Genomic DNA, 24,552 nt, shown 5'->3' with positions numbered 1-24,552 from the left:
ATTCAAAACACATTTTGTTTATTTCTATACCTCTTTAACTTTTGTCTAAACCCTCCACTCCAATCCAAATTTTACAATCATCAGGGCAATGCAAAATATACATTTTCACATTACACTTAATAGAGCTCCTTTGCGGACATCATTTCAGCCTACGTTTGACCAAAAGTTGTTATTAAAAACCTGGCACCATCATAGTCACACAAGGCTTTAGTCAGCCTCTGTACATCACTGCTAAAAAGTACCAGATAGAAATCGTCTTTATTTTCTTTTGCATTAAATGTTCCATTTTGGTTCATCCACCAGATAAAATACAGTCACTCAGTCAGCCTTTTCAGCATCAGCCTACACAACACATACATTCATTCACACCAATTTAAGCCATTGCCACAGGCTTTTCAGAGCAGACTCATACCTATTGTAGATTATGTATGAATTCACAACATATTCAGATATCTTACACATGCAAACTATGACATACACTCAGCATCAAGGTCATTAATTCATGCAACCGTGTTGAATATTTATTCCCAAACCAATCCGAAACACAAATTCCCCAACCGCATTTGTAACCAATGCCTAATTGTAACATTAAACCCTCAAACAGGCATTCACCCTTCATATAATGGCAGAAATCTCCTCCTCTATTTTTGATCATTTGGTCATGTCGGCTTATTTGACAAGTAGCACTGCAAACATGTGTATCGGCATCAGTGATGCGTATTTACTGTGTGTGTATAAGATCATGTTGAGGACCCTGTCCCGTTAGCTGCAGGTGTCTTTAACAGTGCTCAGGTTACTTTAGCACATGCACTACGGATGTGAGCGAACGTTCCAGAGAATCACTTCTCCAGCTCCTGCGTCACACTTGAAATTTGTACCGGTCTTATGAAAAGGCACCAAAGAATTTCACTTAATCTTCTTGAATATGTTCCCTTCGGCAGCACACTAAGTTGGCTTAATTGTCATGTTTCTCCATGTGCAGCTATACGTTCAGCGTGTGCTCTGGCAGTGGTGGGGCAAAGGGATTTGTCTAAATTGACTCATTTGATGATGGCGGATCACACCTTGTGGTTTTCTGCTTCGTCACCCAACTCTGCTGCTGAATTTGATTAATCCTCCTGTGGAAGTGAAGGAGGTCGTAACAACCTCCCTCAGAGCTACCAGACTCCCTCTTGAAGAAATAGCGGTCGGGGTTGATTACCACTCCGGTCCTGAGACTTGGTGAAGTCTCAGACATCCAAATAGCTCTTCATTAAATTCACATTTGATTACCCGGCTTGGCTTAATAGCTGCAGCCTCTCACTGCCACAAAGGCTTGAGTAGATTTACCGTGTTTGTGCTCAGATCTGACCGTCAAGATCCAAACAGTTGCAGGCAGGACTTTGTTTTCCTGCATAACGGAGCCCCATTTTACTTGGCAACTTTCACCAGACATGAGCACATTCCTGATGTTAATTCTCCCCAGCTCTAAGTGCATGTACAACACACACTTAAATAGACTTGTAAACATGCAGACTGACTTGGAAACACACAAAATAGCTCATAAAAGCTTGATTGAAGTAAATATTCATTCAGAGGGTGAGCAGTCGAGCGGCTATGCACAGAAACATCCACAAACTTGAACTATTTTGGCTATAATAGTGGTGACTGCTACGTAAACACGAATACGCTTACTACCAACTGCCTCAGATCCTCCAAACTCGGCCGGAAACGTTTATTTAAGAGGCGCAGCTGGGGCCCCCTTTTCTCTGTTCTGTAAAAATGCCGAATAAAAAAAAAAAAGTTCCCCTCCCCTTCTTCTCACTCTCCTGCCTTACACAATCCTGAAGCGTTCGTGCCTGGGCTGTGGAGGAGGATGACGCGGTGGCAGGCAGCAGCCAAAGAGGCCTATATAGACACTTCACTTGTTTCTTGGCCTTAGCAGAACCCCCTGAGGTCAGCCCAAAGGTCAGCAGGATGCTCTCTTTCTGCTCTACATCAGTCTCTACCTATATGTCTTCCCTTTTGGCTATGCTTTGGGAGCTTGCTGGCTGATTATTGGCCAAATGTCTGTTTTGTTTTGTTTAAATCTAAATAAAAAAGTTAATCAGTGCTGTAGTGCTGCTTAACACAAAATATAAAAAACATTTCTCATTTAATATTTTTTTATGGACTGGTCTGAATTGTCTATTATTCATATAAACCTGCAGCATTTCCGAAATTTAATTATTTTGCACAAGAAATGTAACTTTGAGTCGTTGTGAAACTGGCTGTGCTGCATTGGTAAACCAGTCTGTGGCCCTCTGAACAGATGAAGTACGAATACAGAGTTGGCCAAGTGGGCGTCAATGTCCAGATTGATTACAGACAATTCAGGTTGTTTATCCTGCCCTCATATAAACCTCCCTTTTCTAAATATTTGAAAAGATAATGAAGCTTTATCATGCCTCACAGTAAAGAGCATTTGGGAGAGTGGGATCATCTTCTCCCCTTGAGAAAGAGTGTTTTATTAGTGGGAGTACACGCTATCTTTAGTAGACTAAACTACATGCTTTTTCCCCCAGGAGACATTGCAACACTCCCTGAAAGCGTCTTGAAAGACTTCATGATGCACTTACTTGACCTAATATATGGTGCTTTTGTTTGCCAATAGTTTTGGATGAATCAGTGACAGTTACAAAGGATCACCTCCTCACATCTGAGCAGACGTATCCTGAGGACGACGTTCCCGTCTGTGTAGAGGAAAGCAGCAGCTGTCATGTAAAAATATGAACTTTATGCATGCACAATTAAAATTCCATGCCTGCGTTATATTTCTCAGTCTCTAACAGTTCGACTGAAGGTGTGCGTGTGCCAGGGTTATGAAATGAAGCTTCAGTAGCATATCTTAGCTGAAGATAATCTAAACTAAAGACAATCCTCCATTGCACAGTATTCTCCTAAAGAATATCAGATTATCTCGACTGGGTTTGTTTTGGTACATACATTCATGGTTTCCAGTGGACTTTGATCATTTCCATGACTTCACCATGTAGATCAGCATTGTAGCTTTAATTGAAATGTCTTTTTAATGGATTACCATGGAATGTTGTACAGATGTTCATGTTCCCCTCAGATTGTAATGGCATGTAGTTTTCATTTAGTTCCGTCATCAGGTAAATATTTTACTGCTTTCTTTTGTGTTGAGTCCTAATGAGCAAATGTTAGCATGCTAATACGCTTGACTTAGATGCTGAACATGATGTCAACACTAAGCTCAAAGCCCCATTGTACCTATGGCCAGCCTCACAGAGCTGCTAGAAAGGATGCAGATACTGGGTCTGATTGATGAACATAAAATCCTGTTTTGTGCTTTGCCTCAACTGTGGGCACCGGAAAAGGTACGGAACAGCCGCCATGGAGCTGGTGCAGGCTGTGTGTGTGGTCGTCTTTGAAGAACGGAGTCCATACTGCTCAAGCTCCCTTTCAGCACCACCGTTGACAGCACTACAAGTCCACCTTCACCTGAACCGCTGTTGAGTGGTGCGTGATGAGGCACTAGTATGAGTGTCTGCTGGAGCTTTGAAGTGCCCCGGTTGATCTCAGAGGGCAGACATCCAACTTATTTATAGCACTGCTGTGGGAGGAAATGGGGCTTTGGCTGGGGGGCAAGGCTTGTGTTTGCCTTAAAAGAGGACTCTTCCTCCCAACCAGACTGAGCTCATCTTGGAGGACCATCAGACAGCGGCAAGGGCAGAGGGCAGTGGATTTGTAATGTGGCCCAAATGGCGATGACCCAAAGCATTTTCACTGAGCCACCACTTAGGTAAACACACAAGCAGTTCATTGATAGCATGTGTGACATTCCTCCATCCCATCTTAGGATTCCAGCCCAGCGCAGTCTGTTCTAAGATCTTCAGGCCTGCCCCCCAGCTGTGAGAGCCCTACCCCCCTTTGACCGCCTCTTCATTTGCTCTCATAGCTTGTTCTGTTATGTCATCATGTGTGATAGCCATCTGTTTATCATCTTTTTTGTTGTTGCTGTATCCTCTTTCTCACTGCATCATAGTCTTTTAGAGCAAAAGACAAACCTGTTGTGACCTGTTGTATTATGCACAGAGATCACAAAACCGTGAGACAGAAACTGAAAGCTTATTTAGATATTTTTAACCAGACAAATCCTGATTGAGTCGAGCACAGATTGAATTTAAAGTGGCATTAAAATGTTTTCCTACATCTGTTTACAGAGATGTATTGATTGTGTACTGTTTGATATGCAAATATGCTGTTAGTTTACTAATATATACAATATATAGATTTGAACTATCTAGGTGTATTTCCAGTCAGTCACCAAAGTTTATCATTCTAAAGTTGATCATTTAAACTTCTAACAGAATATTAAGCGACTGTTTTCCACCTTGACCACTAGCGTTGCTGTCTGGAATCTCAGCGCCAAGAAGAATGGCCCCAAAGAGTCTCAATGATACAAAACAATATTCACAATATTCAACCTACATGAAACCATGTCTACTGTATATTATTAGAAGTCATGTGGTGATTGATGACCTGAGGCCTTTGCTTCTCGCCTCATCAGAGCTAGCTGAGCTGGAGGTAACCCTTCCTGTTGCTTTCACCCTCAGCCAGCTAAACTCCTGACCTACTTCCTATGGACCCCTCTATATTTCTGTCAGCAGCGTCTTGAGTCGTGTGTGCACTGAGCCCACAGCCATTATTGGAATGCCAGTTAACAGCATGTCGAGTTAAAGCACGTCTCAATAAACAACAGACAGACGCAGAGCATAAAGCTGCCTGCGATGGCTGGTGGTGACACCTGTAAATAAACAAACAAATAAACATGCACACAAAAGAAGAAAGATGAGGAACAAAGAGGAAACACTTTAACACAAGCATGGTTGCATTTCATGAATAATTCAAATCCTTGGGATGCCCCTCGAGATACACACACACATGCACAAAACCCACCCACCCACCTACTCTATCTCTCTCACACACGCACACACACACACACACCGAACACAGCAGTACACAGAGGAGGATAAGTGGGGAGTGTGTGTGTGTGTGTGAATGTGTGCAGCAATATGCCAGGTTGAATTCATGGTATTTAGGTTGAGCTCCATCTCTAGATTCCCTTCGCTGCAGGAGTTGGAGGCTGGCTTAAAATGTAAATACAGTCGTCCTGTTTATCCTGCTTCATCCCATCCTCCAGCCCCCTCGATGCCATGCTTACCCCCTGTCCTATTCATCATGCTAAATGCCTAAATAATCGAGGGAGTTACAATAACATCGTCGTCTCCGAACTGTGTTTTATATTCTGACCCGAGTAGCTGAAGAAGTCTCTGTCCAAGGGAGATGTCGACGCTTGTCCAGACGCCACACCTGATACTCAACGTGATGACAGAAATAAACGAAAGGGGAGTGCAGATGAAAAGATGTTTCGAGAGGCACCGAGAGAAACAGGAGCTCAGATGATACAACAATCTGTTCAATCACAGCCTGGAGATGAATATTTAAACACGGAAATATCCACGAGTGGATTCTAATTACAGTGTAGTTTGGGATCGCCTGTTGCTCTCTTTTAATTGTCAGCCGGTGAAATGTGAGTTTTGTTTTAATTAATTAATAGTTTTGGAATAACACGCGGGTCATGGACAACAGGGACAACGTTAGTAGCACAGTCTTAAGTAGCCGATCCATTAATCTTTGCTTTTCTCTGCTTTTCAATGACAGCTCAACAGCTGCTGAGTGAACAAGGCTGAGCTCAGCACTGAGTGCACAATATATTGTTCTCATTTACATCATGGATATTTCTTTTTCTTATTTTTAGAAATAATTTTAGTGAGACACAAATATAGTTAGGTACACTGCTGTCTTTCTTTATTGCAATGCATCTCATACTCAGCAGCATGTTTCTCTATCCTCCACAAACCTTCCCTGGAATTCCCCCGGGTGACTCAGCTTTGGTGCTCTATGTGTGTGTGTGTGTGTGTGTGTGTGTGTGTGTGTGTGTGTGTGTGTGTGTGTGTTTGTGTGTGTGTGTGGGTGTTGTTGCAGTGTTTTTCTGTTATTCTAAGAGGACTTGAGTTAGTGTGGGTTTGAATACGCTGCCCCATTTGGCTGTGGGGAGCAGATTTTCCTGTGTCTTTCAAAGGTTGAAGAGGGAAGGGAAATAGATGATAGGGGGGCAATTCACAGAACAAGATGTTCTTTGATATCCTCCAGTCATGTTGCATCACTGCTAGTGGCCTGGGAATGCTAACCTGGATATTTAGGTGCAGCAAGTTTATGCAAAGCCTTCATGAGTGTGTGCAGATAGGTTTTTGGTGGATCCGTTTTCTAATCCCTCCAACAAGTAGCTACTTTCCAGGACCTAATTAGGGCCAGTGAGGGCCACTATTGAATCCAGCCGACCATGGTCGCTAATGAGACCTCAGGAATAGAATAGAATCACAAAAGCAGCTGTTTTTTCAGAAGTCTTTTAATCGATTCACCTTTTTCTTTGTTTCTTTTCAGCTCCAAAGACCTGCAGCCCAAAGCAGTTTGTGTGTAAAGACGGGGTGACTTGCATCTCTAAGGGCTGGCGCTGTGATCGGGAGAAGGACTGTCCAGATGGGTCTGACGAGGAGCCTGATGTTTGTAAGTCTTATGAAGACAGTACACTACATTATGTGTATTTATATATATATATATATAATAAATATTATTTTTTATTTTTGTAATGACACTTTAGGTTACCTTCTTGTGTGATCCTTCTCCAAGTCTTTGAATTGTGTGTATGGGAAATAAAAGCTCACACTGGTTATCTTCTCTGGTATGAATAAAAGAAAATCAAATGTTAGCTCAACTTTTCATTTTATTTATCAGCAAAAAAATTATACAAACTTATAGTTGGTTCTTGTTACATCTGCAACATATCTGTGATCTTTTGGCAGTGTGTGAATTGTGTAGATGAATTGGACTTGAATAACAGATACAGCCCCAGAAATAGATCAAAAACCTGCTGTTCTGGCTTTTGAAAGGCATTTTTCAGGTATGCTGATAATTCACTGTAGCATTTAATCCATCCACACACGTTCTAAACACAGTATCAGACTAAGCTTGCTGGCCTATTAGATTTATTTGGCTAACCACAGCCAGGCTGGAGAAAACAATGGGGTGTTTTATCAGCGAGTGAGAGAGGTCATTCTGCCTTTAAACAGTCCTGTCAGGCTCAATTAGAGGATTAACAAAGTTTATCTTTTCTCATAGATTTGACTTCATTTTGCAATCTGAGCCACAGAGGATGCAGTCATGAGACAAACTGAAAGTAGTCCTACAAAATACATTTAAAAAGCTGTCATTTCCTAATCTTCATTTGAGTGAATCCCTGGGGAGGGGAGGAAAGCAGCAGTATCTTTTTGGTCAGTCTCTCCAACTGGAACGCCTGTAGTATTCAGAGGGCTTAGGTTTGTAGGGGGGACAGTACTGTATGTGTGTGTGTGTCTGTGTGTGTGTGTGTGTAATGGGGGGAGGGTGGGTTAGAAGAGAGTGAGTGAGGCCAGGGTGCTGTAGCGGCAGTCTAGACGCAGAGACTGTATGAGCGTAGGTCTGGAAGTCATTAGAGACTCGCCCAGAGCAATGGAGAAACCTGCTGTTTTTTTCACAACCTGCTCTTTCTCCCCGTTCCCATCTGTGGGCCAGCCTCCATCCATGTCTCTATCTGGGACGGAAACAACAGTGACTCCGTATTTTGTCTCTTGCTACCCCCTTATGCCAAACTCCCTCAAAAAGAGGACCAATATGCTGTTGAGGGACCTGACTTTTCCACGTCACGGTAGAGAGTGATTCAGAGAGACTAAATAAATGGCAATTCTTATCTTAGTTTTTTTATTATTATAGTGTTTTGTTGAGGTTAAAAACAGTGAGTCTGATTCTGATCTGTAATTAAAGAATGTGGCAAGTAAAGGTGCATTACACACACCTTGATCTGCTACTGTAAAAAAGGATGGTTAAATAGTCTGTGGCTTTCTGTTTGATTGAACTTAAAGGATAACTGTGAATATTCTGTGTAGTTTTCTTTTTTCCAAGAAGCCTCTTGAAAGGACCAAAAACAATCAATACATTGATCTTATTAACGCGTTTCGCCTAAGTAACCTCTGTTGCTGTGATATATTTCTTCATTATGCAGAACATGGGCACTGGAGTTTATTTGATTCAGTCGTACATACACCCTCCTACAAGAGTCCCCAATAAATAAACTATTTACTCTTGTTTCCTATTTTTTTTTAAACTAATTAAATATTTACCTCTCCATCATTCAATTTAGACTTTTGTAAGATGTCTATCCTTTCTTGCCATGTTTCCTGTCAAATGATAAAACATCTTAATATCAATGCTATTTGGAAAACAAGGCTTAACAATATGATGTTCGGTTCAGAGCAGATGTTGGGTGTGGAGCACTGAATGAATATCAACCCACTTAACATTGTCTGGTTGATTAGCATTTTTGTAACTCATCAAATATATACATTATACAAACAAATAAAAGATGGATAAGTTGTCACAAGAATTGACAATGAAAATGGATTTAAAGACCACATTGTCATGTGTTTTATGAGCATTTATCTCTAACTGCATGGACACCACCCACACACTGAGTAGCAGCGGACGTTTTTTATTGTTGTGATAAATGTGCTCGTTGTGAAGGTGCTTTTGCAGATGCTTCTGGTTAAAAAGATGCATGAGAGAGGTTTATTTATTCACTCATGTGGATGGGGCTTTGTTAGTGTGTTGGCTATTGCCACTGAAGTCAATCACTGTCCAGTGCAGCTGCTTTGCCCTGCTGTGTAACCCCCACAATGCGGTTCTTTGTACCCTGGGGTGCTGGGTCAGACTGGCATAGAGGGATACTGAAAGAGTAAAACAAAAACAAAATGGTTGTCATGGCATAGTACTTTTTATATCGCGCTTTGATCTGCATTCCTAATCAATGAACAATTGAAACACAGGAGATACATGTGAAGATTTAGGCCTGGAGATCCCTCAGGTGGAGGGTGGAGGCTCTGGTAGAGCTGCCATCTCCTCAGGCTGTCGACTTTATTGGGGTCCTGAAATATTTCCACGTGTAGTGAGTGAGCCCTGGAAACACAGGAAGTGTGTAACGGTAAATAGATGTCCCCTGCCCACGGCCTGTAATAAGAGCAGTTTTACAGACAGTTCCCACCTAGGCTGCAATTAGCTCTTTAGGATATGAGGCACTTTGGTAACAGCCACGTTCAGAGTGGAATACACAATCATTCGTGATGTAACATGTGTCTCACTGACTCTTATCAAAAGAAATGATAGACATCTTGAAAATAAGATTTTCTATTTGTATACTTGCTCAGAAGTTTGAGCCACAGCAGTTGTTATGAGATCAAACAGGGATTTACTGTTTGCTGTATATTTGTTCAGTGGTGTCATTTACAAAACAGTTGACTCCAACCCAGTGTTTATACTGATATGGAAGAAGAAGTGATCTGTTTGATCCTGCTACTGTCTCCTGACAGCAGCCACCACCCGGTCCAAATTGCCGTCAAGATGACAAGCAAAACAACCTTTGTTCTCGAAGTGTTGCCTTGCAGAACCTTGTCCCTAAAAGAACCTGATGCAGGTTTGACAGCATATGCACACAGTCTGCTCTCTTCTACAAACACACACACAAACACACACACACACACACACACACTTAATTTCATCCAATAGAGCAAATAGTATACCTTTCTGAAAAGTTAACTTCATGCTTTGTTCTTCAAACGGCGATACCGAATTGTCACTTTTAGAAGACTGACGGACAGTGAATGTTTTTTGCATTTGTCGTGGTGTTATGTGAGCTGATGCAGGGATATGCTGTAGATTCATTATTATTTCACGTGGAATTTGAGCAGAATGATTATATGCTGTAAACGGACATATTATCACGTTGGTATGGCAACCTTGTTATCAAACAAATGCCTACTTACACACGTAAGCAGGCGCAGAGCAACATTAACTTGGTGTCATGTTTAGCCAACTGGTCCATGTAACACTATATGTTTAATCTTTTTGTATCTGTGTCAGTCTCCATCAACTCTTGATGGAAATATGTGGCTCAGCTGCTGAATGCTCCACTTGACTTGACTCGTAGCTATTTAGTTAACTAGTTAATATTGATTTTTGCTTGGAATGTAGTGTACAGTTGATTTATCAAAGGTGTGTGTGTGTTGCATCTGGAAATGTGTTGATGAGGTTTTCAAACACCTGAAAGATGTTAATATGTTAAAACCAACACCTTTGAAATTACACATTATTGATGTTTCCAATACCAATTTCAAGTTCAATAAAACCTATGTCTATTTGACAAGCATAGGAGTCAATGAAAACAAGGTTGTCCTTTATTTGACCACATATTTCCACCAGTGCCATGCAAGTCGAAGACTTACAAAGGTCCCAATTTATTACAGAGTGTGTGCAACATTAACAGGAAAGACATCTAGAGAAACTGCTGAAATTATATTTGTATTCATGTTTTATTTAAGGGTGCGGTCAGGCGGATGTGATCCACAGGCCACCAGTTAGACATTTTTAGATGAGGACTTGAGGCTGGGGCATTAGAGAGGGCAAAGCTGGCCCCTTGAAGCAGGACAAGAGAGCCGGCCTGTGTTCAGCCAAGAAAATCGTGTCAGGGATTTAAATTGTCAAAAGACTATTATGTAATCTCAGCAGGGTTCTCTCAGAAAGGGGTTGGGCGGGACAGAGGAACCCTACTGGGGTGGAGGTAAGAGGAGACAGGGAGCAAAGGGAAGACAAGTAGAGCAGGGTTAAGGATGTGGTAGAAGGAGGGACATAAACAATAACAATATGATGATTGAAGCCCCCTACCCTGAAACTTGAAGCTATAGACTCCCAGATGCTGAACACCTGGCTATGCCTTGTGGCTGCTCGTTCTTTTATGGCAAACTACACTGTAACTCATAAGTAGCGGTAATACATTATTACATCTCGTATGCGAGATTGTATTATTGAATACACAGCCTGTCTTTTATTCCGTGGATGCTTAACTTCGGTCTCCTCTGGTTTCTTGGCTTGAACAGCGATGATTACTCTCATCTTCATATCTGAACCCCTTGGGCCTTTCCTTTCCTTTGCATAGCTTTTTTTCTGCGCAATAATTAGTTGTCTGTTCTTTGAATTAGTCTTCTTATGCCCTACGTAACAAATGAAAAACGACTGTCTGGAGAGGGGCTTGGATCTTTTGATGAATAAATCTTTCTGGCTAAGAACTTGAAGCCAAAACAGACTAAATGACTTTCAAATATTTACTCATTCCGGGGCAGCATCATTGCCCCCTCTCGGCTCTTTAGAAGAATAACTTTCACAATACTATTAGTTTTAACTTAATCCTTGGCCCACTGTGCGGAAATAAGAGGCGAATGAATCAAATAATGAGTCTAAGAACCGTATTCAGTTGGCAATCGATCTATTTTTCTGCTTTCATCTGTGTGTATTTGTGTGAGACAATGGGAGAAAGAGAGACAAATAGTCTGTTTGTGTGTTTAACTTGTATCTGCCCTTTATGCACAAGCTTTAGGAAATAGATGTGCATGGGATGGGTGACATAACTTCTTGAAATTTCACCATTGATTTATTTTGCGTGTATTTATTTCCTATTACATAAATCGTACAAATATATATATATATATATATACTAGTTATGTCATATATATAAATATATATATAAGTTAATATGCTCAATCATTTAATTTGATTGTGATGGTTGTGTTGTACTGAATATTGTAATTTAATTTGCTGATAGAATTGTTTGCTTACTGGCAGTAGTGCTGCTGTGTTTGAAGAAGGATCAGTTTGTTGTGCTTTCGAGAGCTGGATTTAGACCTTCCTGCTTTGCTTGTCGTACTGCCAGCCACCCCAGAAGCCCCCTCAGAAAGGAATGAAAATGTGGTGTTGATATCTGTAAGGATGTTCTGAAACTGGGCACTCCGCAAATGATGGAAAACAGGCTTCCGGACGAGCGTGAATTAAGTTATCAACATTTAATGGCAGGAAGTGTAAACATACATTCAAGGCCTCACAAACGTGATCTTCATCGGCTCCTCCGCCCTCCTTCCGGCGTCGAGAATACCTGTGGAAGAGACCCGATTTCTCTAATCCACGGAGTTTTATACTCAATGTCCCTGGCCCCGGTCAAAACGTCACTTCCGGTCAAGTCGCTAAACAAGTATTTTCACAATAAGAGTCCCGTCTTGTTATTGTCCGCATTAAAGTCACTTTCACAATAAAAGTCCCTTGTTATTGTAAGTCACTTCAACCGGCCTCGTCAATCTATAATACTAACATACAGTCACTCTCATGCAATATACATTAATTCTTGTCATTTACATTTGCATAGAGTAAACATTACCCCTATGCTTCATAATACATTAATAACAATATCAATATTCTCCCTAATATTTTCTATTATAATATCTTTCTATATGTATTAATTTAAAACATAAGACCTCTGCAGATGTTATCAAAATAAACTATTACAACCTAACATACAGGACTGTCTCAGAAAATTAGAATATTGTGATAAAGTTCTTTATTTTCTGTAATGCAATTCAAAAAACAAAAATGTCATGCATTCTGGATTCATTACAAATCAACTGAAATATTGCAAGCCTTTCATTCTTTTAATATTGCTGATTATGGCTTACAGCTTAAGAAAACTCTAAAATCCTATCTCATAAAATTTTAATATTTCCTCAGACCAAGTAAAAAAAAAGATTTATAACAGCTGAGTGTTTGTCAAGGCTCAGGAAACCCTTGCAGGTGTTTCGAGTTAATTAGACAATTCAAGTGATTTGTTTAATACCCTACTAGTATACTTTTTCATGATATTCTAATATTTAGAGATAGGATATTTGAGTTTTCTTAAGCTGTAAGCCATAATCAGCAATATTAAAAGAATAAAAGGCTTGCAATATTTCAGTTGATTTGTAATGAATCCAGAATGCATGACATTTTTGTTTTTTGAATTGCATTACAGAAAATAAAGAACTTCATCACAATATTCTAATTTTCTGAGACAGTCCTGTATCTTAGAAGTAAAGTGGTAAGCAGAGAGAGCCAGAGACCATCAAGTGCAGAGAGGGCACACAGTCTGACACAAGGGTGGAAGCCAGATATGCTAATAATAAAGAGCATTCATGCTGTCAGCTTGTATAAAAACATTGTTAAACTGAGGTGTGATCTGGACAAAGGGAACTCGTGGAGCTGTAAATAAACCCACTACTTGTTGTGGGGCACTCACAGATGTGGTTGGAGTGGCGGGTTAATGTGTTGTTTTCCACCTGCAGAGTGAAGTGTTTATAGGCTAGCTGTCAGAAATAAACAGTGTTGTTACTAAAAAACAAATGTTGCCCTGGGTGCTTTGCGGCTAGCTGTTGCTGTGCCTGCTCTTTTGCTACCAGTGGTCCTTTTGACAAGATTGTGTTGCGTAGCGAAATCAAAATATCCCGCTTCCACGGTAGCCACTGCGTCCTCTAGCCTACATTAAGCTCTGCTGTTGTTGTGTCTCGTTTTTTGCCCTCTCGGTGCTGTGTCCTAGTTGTTTGGAGTTTCGTTTCTTTGGCAGGACAGGATGAAGGATCGAGATCAAGGGGCGCCTTGGGGCTGCTTGGTCAAGATTTGGGGGGCTCCGTCCAAGAATATGTCATGTGGGCCAAGATCTTTAAAGGGAGGGCCGGCTGGTTTGTGGGGACATGGACATCAGTGGTCAGAGAAACCCAGCATTAGTATGTCATTAAGAGGTGCTGGCAGTAAACTGGTGCAACACTATTTATTCATGAAGTATTTATGGATCAACATGTTAAATTATTCAGCTATATGTGGATGGTTGATGACTGGGACAATTGTTATTTGTAATTATCTTGCTTGTTAGGATATTTAAGTGCAGTTCTGCCATTGTTTATGCTGAAATAGTAGCCTCCTCATTACTTTCTATAGCTGGCCTCCTTCTGGCTTACATAGAGTCCCTTTTATGTTTTAGCACTGGCAGTGTCTTGTTATTTCTTTGTGTTTTTGTTATTGGTTGACTAAGCATTGTGTTGACTTGCATATGGAGTGGAGGCATGAATTAATGAATGGAAAATCCCCACAGCCTGACAAGCTTTGGGTACGGGGACAGCCTGATCCAGACCCAGTTCCTGACTCCTTCTCAGCCAGCCGGGCCTCCTTTCTACCATTGGAGAAGCAACACAGATCAAGAGACCGTTTCAAAGATGAATAATTCTTACTTATGAAAGAAAAAACTCAAGCGTCATGAAAGTATGAATGGTTCTAGGCTAGCAAGAAAAATTAGTCTTAAAATATGAATCCTAAAACAGCATACAATTAGAAAGAGCCCCCTTCATCACTGTGTCCCCGTGGCCCTTGCCATGTTGCCAGCTCTCCCTCCAGGTGGCCGTGCTACTGTTCAGATCAGGCTTAGGACGTGGCGCTGCTTACAGCACTGCGGCTCAGCCTGCTATGTGGGGGGGGGCTCACAGCCGATTTGTGTGAACCAAACAATGGCCATAGTTTTCTTGTCCTCCCCTGCTCCCCCACCCCCTCCCTCTTTCGACACTCCTGCTACCCTCACTCTTTAGCAATGGAAAAGTGCATGTGATAGCGGCTTAAATACTCCACTCCTGCAAGGTGTCTGGCATCCATTATGCTCTCTTGTTTTGATAGATGCTTGGAGAAGAAATGCTTTGTTTGGCACCAGAATGGAGATTCAATGACCTGCAGAAAAGTATTCATCAGGTTTTCAGAGTGAATAGGTTGATATTGAAGGTTGAAGCGGTTTGCGTCTGTTTGTACATCCTTAGACACGTGTTGCATCAGACAGATCTATGGAGAAAGTGAATTCTGTCCTGATATCGGCTCACGTCTCTCTGACGTCTGTAGCAGAGAAGTGAAGTCTTGGAAAAATCTCAAGCTCTCCATAGGAAAAGAATAGTTAAATCTCCACCCTTGGTATTCACCCACTGGCTCTGACAAAAGGATAGCCTGTATGGGTCGATGATGTGAACGCCAGGATGATTTTCCTTTTCCTCTGGAACTCTAATTGAGCTACAGAACCGAGTAGTTGAAGCTGTACCAGCCAACCTGTGTAAATCTTTCACTGAACCATTCAACAAGCTGTGTAGAGAAACAGAGCAAGTAGAAAGTTCTCAAAGAAAAACGGTTTGGGCCTGCTAACCTGGCTCACTCACAGTAGAGGAATGTTGAATAAAAGACCCTGTTTAATTCAAATTAGCAATGCCCTTTTCACGGCGGCCCTGCCGACCGCTGCCAGCTCGCTTAAAATGAGGCCTTGTGGGGCTCCGTTCACTTCCTGTGGATGAGGTGTTCGACTCGGTCGTCTATGTCTACTCACTTCCTTTCTCTTTTTCTCTCTTAGTGTCTCACTCTGTTCTTTTTCCCCGCATTGCCCTTTCTCTGAAACACTCACTGTAAATGGGTCAACAGATGTTGGAAGACATTGGATGGGGGAGATAAAGACGGAGAGAGAGAGTGAAGAGGAAAAGGGAAGGCCAACAGTTTGACTTTGCACATGGGCTGAGAAAGATAAGCCCTTTAGAGAAGCAATCTATCCTCGAAAAAAGTTCATGCATCAAGAAAAAGAAAAGGAAAGAAGAAGCCCATGCATTTTGCTTCCATTTGAGCAACTTTCGAGTTAAAACAAGAAATAATTAGGCTCATTAGCTTTCCAGCTAGCTGGGGACAAGCTTAGTTCATCAACATAAAGACTGGAAGCAGGGGAAAACAGCTAGCCTGGATCTCTTTTCAAAGTTAAAAAATACGCCTACACACTCCTCTAAAGCAGACTCATTAATAGGTAATAATGTTGTATATTGGTCGTATAAATCAACAGTCATTAAGACCATTAGCCAAGTTCAGGGACTTTCTCTGGTCTTTCTCTCACTGCCCGGTTGTCAGGCAACCGGTCACCAGGAAAGAGTTCAAGCTTGTTAGTCCACTTGTTTGTTTATGACAAAGACACACAAAATACAATGTGTTCATGGGTGAGCTTTAGAAGTACCTGTAAGCAGATTATTGAACCATTACTGTGTGCTTTATACCTACTTAATGTGCAAAAATCCAATCACTGTCTCAGTCACAAGGCATGGAACCTCAACCAAAAATAATTGTTCACTAAATATCATTAAGTTGAAAATCCCTGGCTGCTTGTGCAGTGATTTTATCAATACATTCTCTTCTATATCGAGTAAAATATGCATAGATTTTGTCTTGAAAGGAGCCATTTTGGACAAACTCATATTTTTCCTCAAGATACATGTGTTTCCTTTTCAGGGATTCAGAAGTCTTCTCTTAGCACATAAAACTATAATACCAGGCCAACATGCCACTAGTCGCCACTCGGTAGTTATTTAGCCAGTTCTAGGATAACATTGTGTTTGTAGTTTCTGCTAGGTTTCTCTCGTGGCCATATTTTTCCGCCACAATGGTTCTTTGAATTTCTGACTTGTGGTTCTGCCTGTGAAGTTGGAAAGAGAAAAAGATGAATGTAAATCCATGATAGAGGAGATAGGGAATGCTGTTGGAAAACAAGGTAAAGGAACTAAACAGCTAGAAATGGGGGGACAGATGTAAAAAGAAACATGCCTGTTTTCATGAACAAATAATTCAGAATCAGTTTGTCTGGTACATGCAAATCCTTGGGATTTTCTCGCAGACACAGTTTATAAAAACTGGTTTCCAAAGAAATGTTATATTTGGAGCTTACACAATCTATACCGTTTCCCAACTTGCACAAAGTCTTCTCTTTTCCACACACAGTTCCGATTAATTACTGTAAAGTGCATATTCTCTGCTGAGTCAGACTAATCTTGAGGTGTCACTCTGAATTTACTTACGCAGTGAAGTTTCATACAATTACCTTCCTCATTTTGTAGTCCATCTGTTGTTCAGGAATCTCTTGTGACTATGATCATCTTTGGTTGCCGCACCGAGAAATGTATCGTGTTGTTGTCCCATACTTGTCTGATGATATTTAAGGGTTTTTCCAGTTCATATGGCACTTAGTTGGTATATTTATTTCCAACAAGGGTGAGCATCAGGGATATTTGGGTGATCTGTTTTTAGTTTATTCATATCCAGATTGTTTGGGGATGAGGCCCGCACATTGGTACCATCGACAAAGAGGAAGCAAACTGATTTGCTTTACAGGGAGAGATGATGTTGAAACCTCTTCTGTCTTTCTTCACTCTGGAAAATCTGTTGTCAGACATGCATAGTCAATCCGAAAATCTGTCTTCCATGATGAAAGGGCAGTGTTTTACAAAAATCAATTTGAAAGCATTTCTGCATTACTGATTAGTTTATAGTCGAGACAAAATAGATGAAAGAGACAAAGGGAGACGGCAAAGATCCCAAGGTAAGATCAATCTTATGAAGTATATGGTGCTGTGCTGTACGTCCCCACATGGCTCCAAACTGTGAACTGTGTTCAGAGTTACGGTGCTGCAGTGCACTTGTGTTTCTGCCCGCTTAGAACGTTTCTTATTGTAAATCCAATCAGAAAGAACCATTTTAGAAACTTCAGTTAGTAGAGGCACACACATCTCTCTAAAGACAAACCAGGGCAAGTTGAGTTTTACATTACTTTGATGTATTTAATAACTTGAATCTAGTATACATCCAATATACATCAAACTAAATGTAATAATGCTCAAGAAAACTTTTTAGGTTAGATTAACGGTTGGTTTGAACCTAGTAACGTTGTCCACAATCTTTTCCACATTACTGAATGTCTTTCTGTTTCAGTTGATTTAATATGTGTAGCCATTTTGCAAGAATCATACATATTTTGGAGTAACTAATTTGATTGGTGCACTGCATAATATTATGCCCAGGTCAAACGGCCTGTATAAAATGTATAGATAATTGAATGATCAATAATGGGGGAAATTGACAGAAACAGGGTTAACGTATGTTTTTGTTCACATTTATTCATATATAGCCAACACAGGATTATTATGCTACTTACCTTTTCAGTCAACAATAATTGTGTGTGTCATCTGCAGGTCCTCACAGCACCATATCACGGTGCCCTCCCAATGAGTACCAGTGTGGAGGAACGGATCTCTGCATCCACATGGGAAAGCTGTGCAACGGGGATCCAGATTGTACTGACGGCTGGGATGAGGGACCACACTGCCGAGGTATCACTGTCACACACTCACACATGCACACATACGGGATATGCAATATGAATGTAAAAGAGTCTTCTCGTAAATAATCCAATTCTTGGTGTGAAAGAAATGGGTAATATGCAGTCTGACTGGATTTCTGTTGTTCTATTTGTTGCTTTTTTATTGTTCAGTTCTCATCCCTAAAATCTTCACACTATACTCCTATAACTGATTGAGTTAGCACACCAACGTGAACATATTGTAGTTGTTTCTATTCTGTATGTTTTGTAGGTACAACCAACTGTATGTTCGACTGCCTGTTGACATTGCTCAAAACGAAATGCATAACATATATTGCTTCCACACAACTCTCAAATGGAGACAGCTGAGCTAGTGGCTCACAGCTAACTGTGCTAACAGAGCTAACAGAATATACAGCGCTAACAGAGTTACATACAGTGTTTACGTTACATTTCATTTAGCTGACGCTTTTATCCAAAGCGACTTACAATCATACACCGTAGACACAGCTAAGGGGAGCAATTCAGGTTAGTGTCTTGCTCAATGACACATCAACTAGGGCGGGGATCGACCCTCTGATTGAAAGACAGACCTGCTAGCCACTGAACCACGGTCGCTTACAGAGTTAACAGAGCTAACAGAGATTACAGAGCTAACAGAGCTAACAGAGATTACAGAGTTGACAGAGATTACAGAGCTAACAGAGCTAACGGAGCTAACATAGCTGAGCTAACAATGCTGGCAGACCTTACACAGCTCACAGGGCTAGCATACAAATTTAATGAATTATTTTAAATTAAGGAAGTTGTCATGTTGAAACCTGAAACTAGGAAGCAATTTATGATGACCCAAAAGAATATACTGCCCTTTACAAAAATGTGCTGATCAAGTTAACCACACCAAGTAAAAATAAGAGTCATTATGCAAAAAAACAAACATTTTCACTAGATTATTACAGGAAATGGTGGAGGTTTAAAAGGAACTGAGGCGTTCCTCTATGTGAGAGTCTTCTGTCAAAACATTATCAAAGGAACATCACTGATGATAAACCTTCAAATACGTTCCATCATGCTGCTTCGTGTCTTACTACGACTCACAGACATGTTTAAATAGCAGACATCATTAATGCAGCTTCATTGCTCACCCTAAAGTATATATTAATGATGGATTTACCAAACTGCTCTTTCCAAAAATCTTACTGACCAAAGTAAAATGTTGAATACTATTCTCTAAGGTCTTGATTGGCACAGTGTGCACAATTAAATACCTAATCTTCCTTTCCTGAGTCAATCTTTTCCTTTGTTGGGGAAGGCACCTGTCTTTACTTCAAGAAAAAATTAATATTTGTCTCCTCACTCATTTTTTAACTGAAAGTGTTCAGTTAAAAATGAGTTTGAATGCAATATGTATTTAACTAATACAGAGAGAGGCTTGGTAAAAGGACATCAAACCTATATGTACTTTCAGGCTGGCTGGACTTTGAGGTGGGACTAAACCTCTTTGTGTTTGTGTGCCTGTGTGTGTGTTTTCTATTCACCACAAGTATCTATCCACCAGCTTTCTGGGGACAAACATGGGGTTCATGTTTATTTCATGGTTTTGGTTTCATGGTTAAGGTTACAGAATGAGGTTTAATGGTTTGGTTTTTTGTATTTAGACAAACTCTGTCTGTAACATAAATATCTCTCGTTGAAATCTTTTGTTTTCTAAGGGATATGAGTGTTGTGCACTCTGAACCAAAACAGAGCACTTTTCTGTACTTTTATTTGCACAATCCAGTACTGCACCAAGACGGTGGGCTTTTGTTTCTTTCGTCTTGAAAGTGTGGTGAGATTCTTGATGCCTCTTCTATCTCTCCCCGGAGATCCTGTGTAAGTGTGAATTGTCTGCCGGTGCTTTTCTTGGCAATATGAAGTTGTGACTGATAGATCTCATCCTGGTTTGACATGACTGTGTCTGTTTGACGATGACTTGCTGCATCTTGATTTATATCTCACAGGATGAGCAGTGCACTGTTTTTGTGTCGGTCAGCTGACTGGAAGTTGTGATTGTAGCGGGATGTGTTTATGCCCTTCTCTGTTTGATGTGTGGGTAGCCTTGGATATGGTCCGGGTCAGCATGGAGCTATTGATGGTGCAGGGCTGAAGTATTTGTGGATTTCTGTTGTTGCTTTCTAAGAAAATAATTTAGACAATTACAGCAAACACCATCACTTACAACAAAGAAAAGAGATTAATGTTAGTTTTTAGAATCTATTTTCAAAAGGGTACTGAGTTTGTCCGGGCACCTCAGGTGAAGGCCTGTCACCTTTTATGATCTTGATGGGTTAATTTGCTGTACTCAAAAAATGTAAAAGCTCAACACCTCACCCGTATTATTACCTGGAATTCTTTAAGACAACTTTGTTTTCCTCGCATATACGAACAAAGCAACACAAAACTGAGAAAAGTCTTGCCGAACTGAAATAAATGAAGGGCGCAACATTTAACAACAGTTCAACTAACCATCCGTTTGCTCGTGTAATCCAAGTCTTTTTATCCAGTTGTAGTCTCACTACTTTCCAAATATATGTATCTTCGCTAAAAACCCTTCCATATACACCTGGTTGCATGGATGTTTTGATCTTTTTGCTGTTGTTAATAGCCACGTGCCCATTAACTCCAGTTCATGGGTGTTTTGGGTGAAATATTCATTTATTGGTGTGATGATGCATTAGCTTGCATTAACTAGTAACTCTACTACGTTTGTATTAAGCCGTTGTTCACATATGATCCACTTGTCGGCTGCTGGGTTTTTGGTCCATCTGAGGTCAAACTACATCCAGCCCACTTTACTGGAAACCACATCTTTTGCTCAACGCATCAAGTATTAATGCCCTTCAGCATTCTGCTAAACTGTAAATAGTCCTCAGAAAGTGTACAATGGCAGCTCCAGCACCTGCTCCTGTCACCCTCAGGCATGCCTGTTCTCGTATCTTCTGCCAGATAGTACCCAGTAGAGTGGAAAAAATGAGTGATCACCGTATAATATGTGGGTTTATAGTGGTATGTTGAATGGTTTATTACAGAATTACCCACAAAACCATCCTCCATTAGAACCACTAATGCAGTTATTTGAGCTCAATAACAATGTTGATAACAGGAAATAAACACGAATAAATGCCTTGTGTCTTACTTCTTTATTCAATGTTGTGTTTCCATGTGCATTACTCCAAAAAGTCACTCCTGTCTCCTGTCCCCCTCCCCTCTTTTGTCTCCCTCCAGAGTTTATATCAAACTGCTTGCTCTGGAGTTGTCAGGAAAACTGTGCAGTGACTCCAGCAGGGCCTGCTTGTTACTGTAAGAGTGGTTATGAGATCAGTGCAGATGGAAAAACATGCAAAGGTGAGTTTGTTTAATGGCCACTTTACCTGCAGTTCAGTGTATGCTGCAAGTATTTAACAAATAAGGGGAAATAGTAAATATTTGTCTTTCATTCCTGCTGAAATTAGAGAAATGAGTTTGCTTACCTTGTCCTATAACAATGTTTACTCAGGTTCTGGAGAAGCTGAATTAAGTGCAGAGCACACAGTGGGTAGTTCAGGGGCCCTGGGAATGTGGTGCATTTCCCACAAAAGCCTGTTTAGAAATATTCATATCTTAGCAGGCATTGAGATAATAGAAGAGTCACAGACATTGATATGGAACGACCTCAAAGAGACGATAGTTATTTTGTGCAAATTAGTGATTCCACCTTTAATGAATCACTATTTTAGTCTAACAAAAATAAAGTAAACAGGAGACACAGAATTGTTTTTTTAAATATGTTAAATCAGCATATTTATTCTTCATCCGCAGATATGTTGAGTTTTCTTTTAATATTTTTAGTTCGTAAAAATTCCAAACCCAAATTTGTTATTTGCTATACGCTAATAAAACCATCTGTGTTTTCTGTGGTTCAGATCTTGACGAGTGCAGTTTGTATGGGACCTGCAGTCAGTCCTGTAGCAACACTGAAGGCTCCTACACCTGCTCATGTGTGGAGGGCTACTTGTCGCAGCCAGACAACCGCTCATGCAAGGCCAAGAATGGTAAGTAAGCCAACATCAGCGGGACATCAGTTTTTATTGAGACTGTGCGAATGTTCTCTTCTTGTTCCTCCTGTCAACCGTTAGTTATGTTTCTGTCACTTTCCAGTGCCAGTAGACCGTCTGCCTGTCCTGCTGATCGCCAACTCCCAAAACATCCAGGCCACCTCCCTGAGCGGCACCACGGTGCACAGCCTACTGTCCACCAGCACCAAACAAACTACAGCCATGGACTTCCTCTACGCCGAGGAGACTGTCTGCTGGATCCATGTCGGAGACGCACCCACATCCACACACCTCAAATGTGCCAAGATTCCCAATCTGAAGGGCTTCACAGAGGAGAGAGTCATCAACATCTCCCTCAGCCTGCATCGTGAGTACACCACAGCAGCACAGAGCTTCACCCTGGTACATTTAGTACAGAGCAGAATGTTACAGCCTCGTTCTCAACACAAAATACATCATACGACAGCACAAAAGATTGCCTCACACTGCAGCAAAGCAAAGTCTGTGTTTTGTGTGTGTGTCTGTTGTTCATTTTCCAGGATATTTTATTTTTGGGGGTCGCATATGAGTTAAATTTTCACTGGACACCACCTGTGAATTCACAGCAATCGGACATCCATCTCATGATTTTCTATAGAATATTCTAGAAGTGTCTATTTTGGGCTCATAGACAAAAACACATACCTACTCCACTCTCCAGAAAATGTATTTTGACATAAACTTTATTATTCGCAATACATTTTCTTGGTATAATCTGACTGTGATGGCCTGATTGGAAAGTGTGTGAGAAGCACACTTTTTCTATTGCTTCATATAGGAAGGAATATCCTATGAAGGAATTCCTCCTTCATAGGAGGAAGCATGTATTTGTATATTATTTCATTCAAAAGGTCCATTGCATACTTCCATGTAGATCTGGCTAAAATGAGACAGAGATTTACAGACGTGTAAAGATAAAAATACAAAAACAATCCATCCATTTTGCCCACAGCTCCTTCAGCTTGTGGGCAGTAAAACTATCAAATAGGCGGAATATGGGTTTGTTTCGACACAAACACAATTAAAAAAACATTTCCAAAACGTAATCACTAGAAATAGCCCTTCACATAGACAGGTAAATGCAATAAAAGCACAGGTTTGTCTTGGGGTTTAGTTGCTATCTGGAAATTAATGCAGTAGGAATTTTGATGTCTGCTTCATATTTGAGGTTCATCTAGCAAATCAGAATTTTAAGTAATTCTGATTCACCTTCCAAGGGCGACCCCACCTATTAGCTAATCTTCACCTGGATTTATCTTGTTTGTCTGGTTTGTGTCCTTTCAAGATGGCCATTTGGCCAGGCTTGTTGTTCTGAAATTTAACTTAAAAGTCAAATGTAGACAGCAGGAGAAAGAATGTCCAGAAATGTAGCCCAAACTGTACTGATCATCATACCTATGTGCTTGGGCGCAGCGTGTGAGTCCGAGATATTGTGGCAGCACATTAAAAGCAGCTGTGTTTTTCCATGGATTAAGTTTCGTTTCAGTCTCTTCCCATATAAAAAGGGAACTAAAAGATAGACCGCGGAGATCTAAGGCGCACGAATGAGTGCAGACGTGCGTATGTGCATGCTCCTGAGTGTAGACAGCCTGCAGGTCAAAAGCCTCCACACACACTTCTCGTCCCTCTGTTTCTCTCTCGGTTGCTTCAAGGTCCTCGACGTGTTTCCGCCTGGTTTTCGGGCTGCATGTCTTCACTCTGAATTAAAGGGAAAGCACGAGAAACAACAGAGGCAGCAGGAATGCACCATTGCATCTGTTAGGAAGCTGGTTGACAGATGATTTATAACAATATGCGTTGTCATATAATCTGTAAACATTAATTTAATGTCTTGACCTTGAATTAAAACAGCATTGCATTTCACTCACACACTTAGTCATGTTCATATTCTCTGTCCTTCCTGGTTCTCTCCACAATCCCTTAACTTTTGATCTCTACACAACACTTCATTTAATTGTATTGGACCTGTACTTGTACATTGAATCATATAGCTCAGCTTTATTCCTCTCCTTTCTCTTTCTTTGTTGCATATTTGGGTAAAGTATTGTGCGCCATCACATTCACTCAGCAGGCTCCTCTCCGTTGACATCCCTTTTCCATGCGACTAAAGAATGCATTACATGACAGAAATTACTTTCTCTGTCACGGCGCTATTAGAGTGGACCCAAAAGCACGACTCAGACAGGAGTAACAAAGAATACTGTCTTTGGTTGGAAACAGGCTGGGTCAAAACCGGGAGATCAGTCG

The 24,552-nt window shown here is 40.8% G+C and overlaps 1 protein-coding gene across 2 annotated transcripts in view; it reads left to right on the top strand.

Moving 5' to 3' along the window:
- LOC130209096 (low-density lipoprotein receptor-related protein 1-like) overlaps positions 1 to 24,552 on the top strand; it is an 85,118-nt gene that overhangs the window by 5,672 nt on the left and 54,894 nt on the right. For both annotated transcript variants that reach the window (XR_008834537.1, XM_056438657.1), the window contains exons 2-6: positions 6,490 to 6,612; positions 18,066 to 18,203; positions 21,458 to 21,577; positions 22,135 to 22,263; positions 22,370 to 22,633. Coding sequence is in view for 1 of the 2 variants with exons in the window: in XM_056438657.1 (XP_056294632.1) it covers positions 6,490 to 6,612; positions 18,066 to 18,203; positions 21,458 to 21,577; positions 22,135 to 22,263; positions 22,370 to 22,633 (774 nt within the window). In the remaining variant the exon portion in view is untranslated. The remainder of the gene's footprint in view (positions 1 to 6,489; positions 6,613 to 18,065; positions 18,204 to 21,457; positions 21,578 to 22,134; positions 22,264 to 22,369; positions 22,634 to 24,552) is intronic.

The sequence above is a fragment of the Pseudoliparis swirei genome, chromosome 18 (assembly GCF_029220125.1).
Source record: "Pseudoliparis swirei isolate HS2019 ecotype Mariana Trench chromosome 18, NWPU_hadal_v1, whole genome shotgun sequence".
NCBI classification, from domain to species: Eukaryota; Metazoa; Chordata; class Actinopteri; order Perciformes; family Liparidae; genus Pseudoliparis; species Pseudoliparis swirei.
Note: the sequence above shows the minus strand (reverse complement) of the source record. Positions and strands in the feature narration are given on the sequence as shown.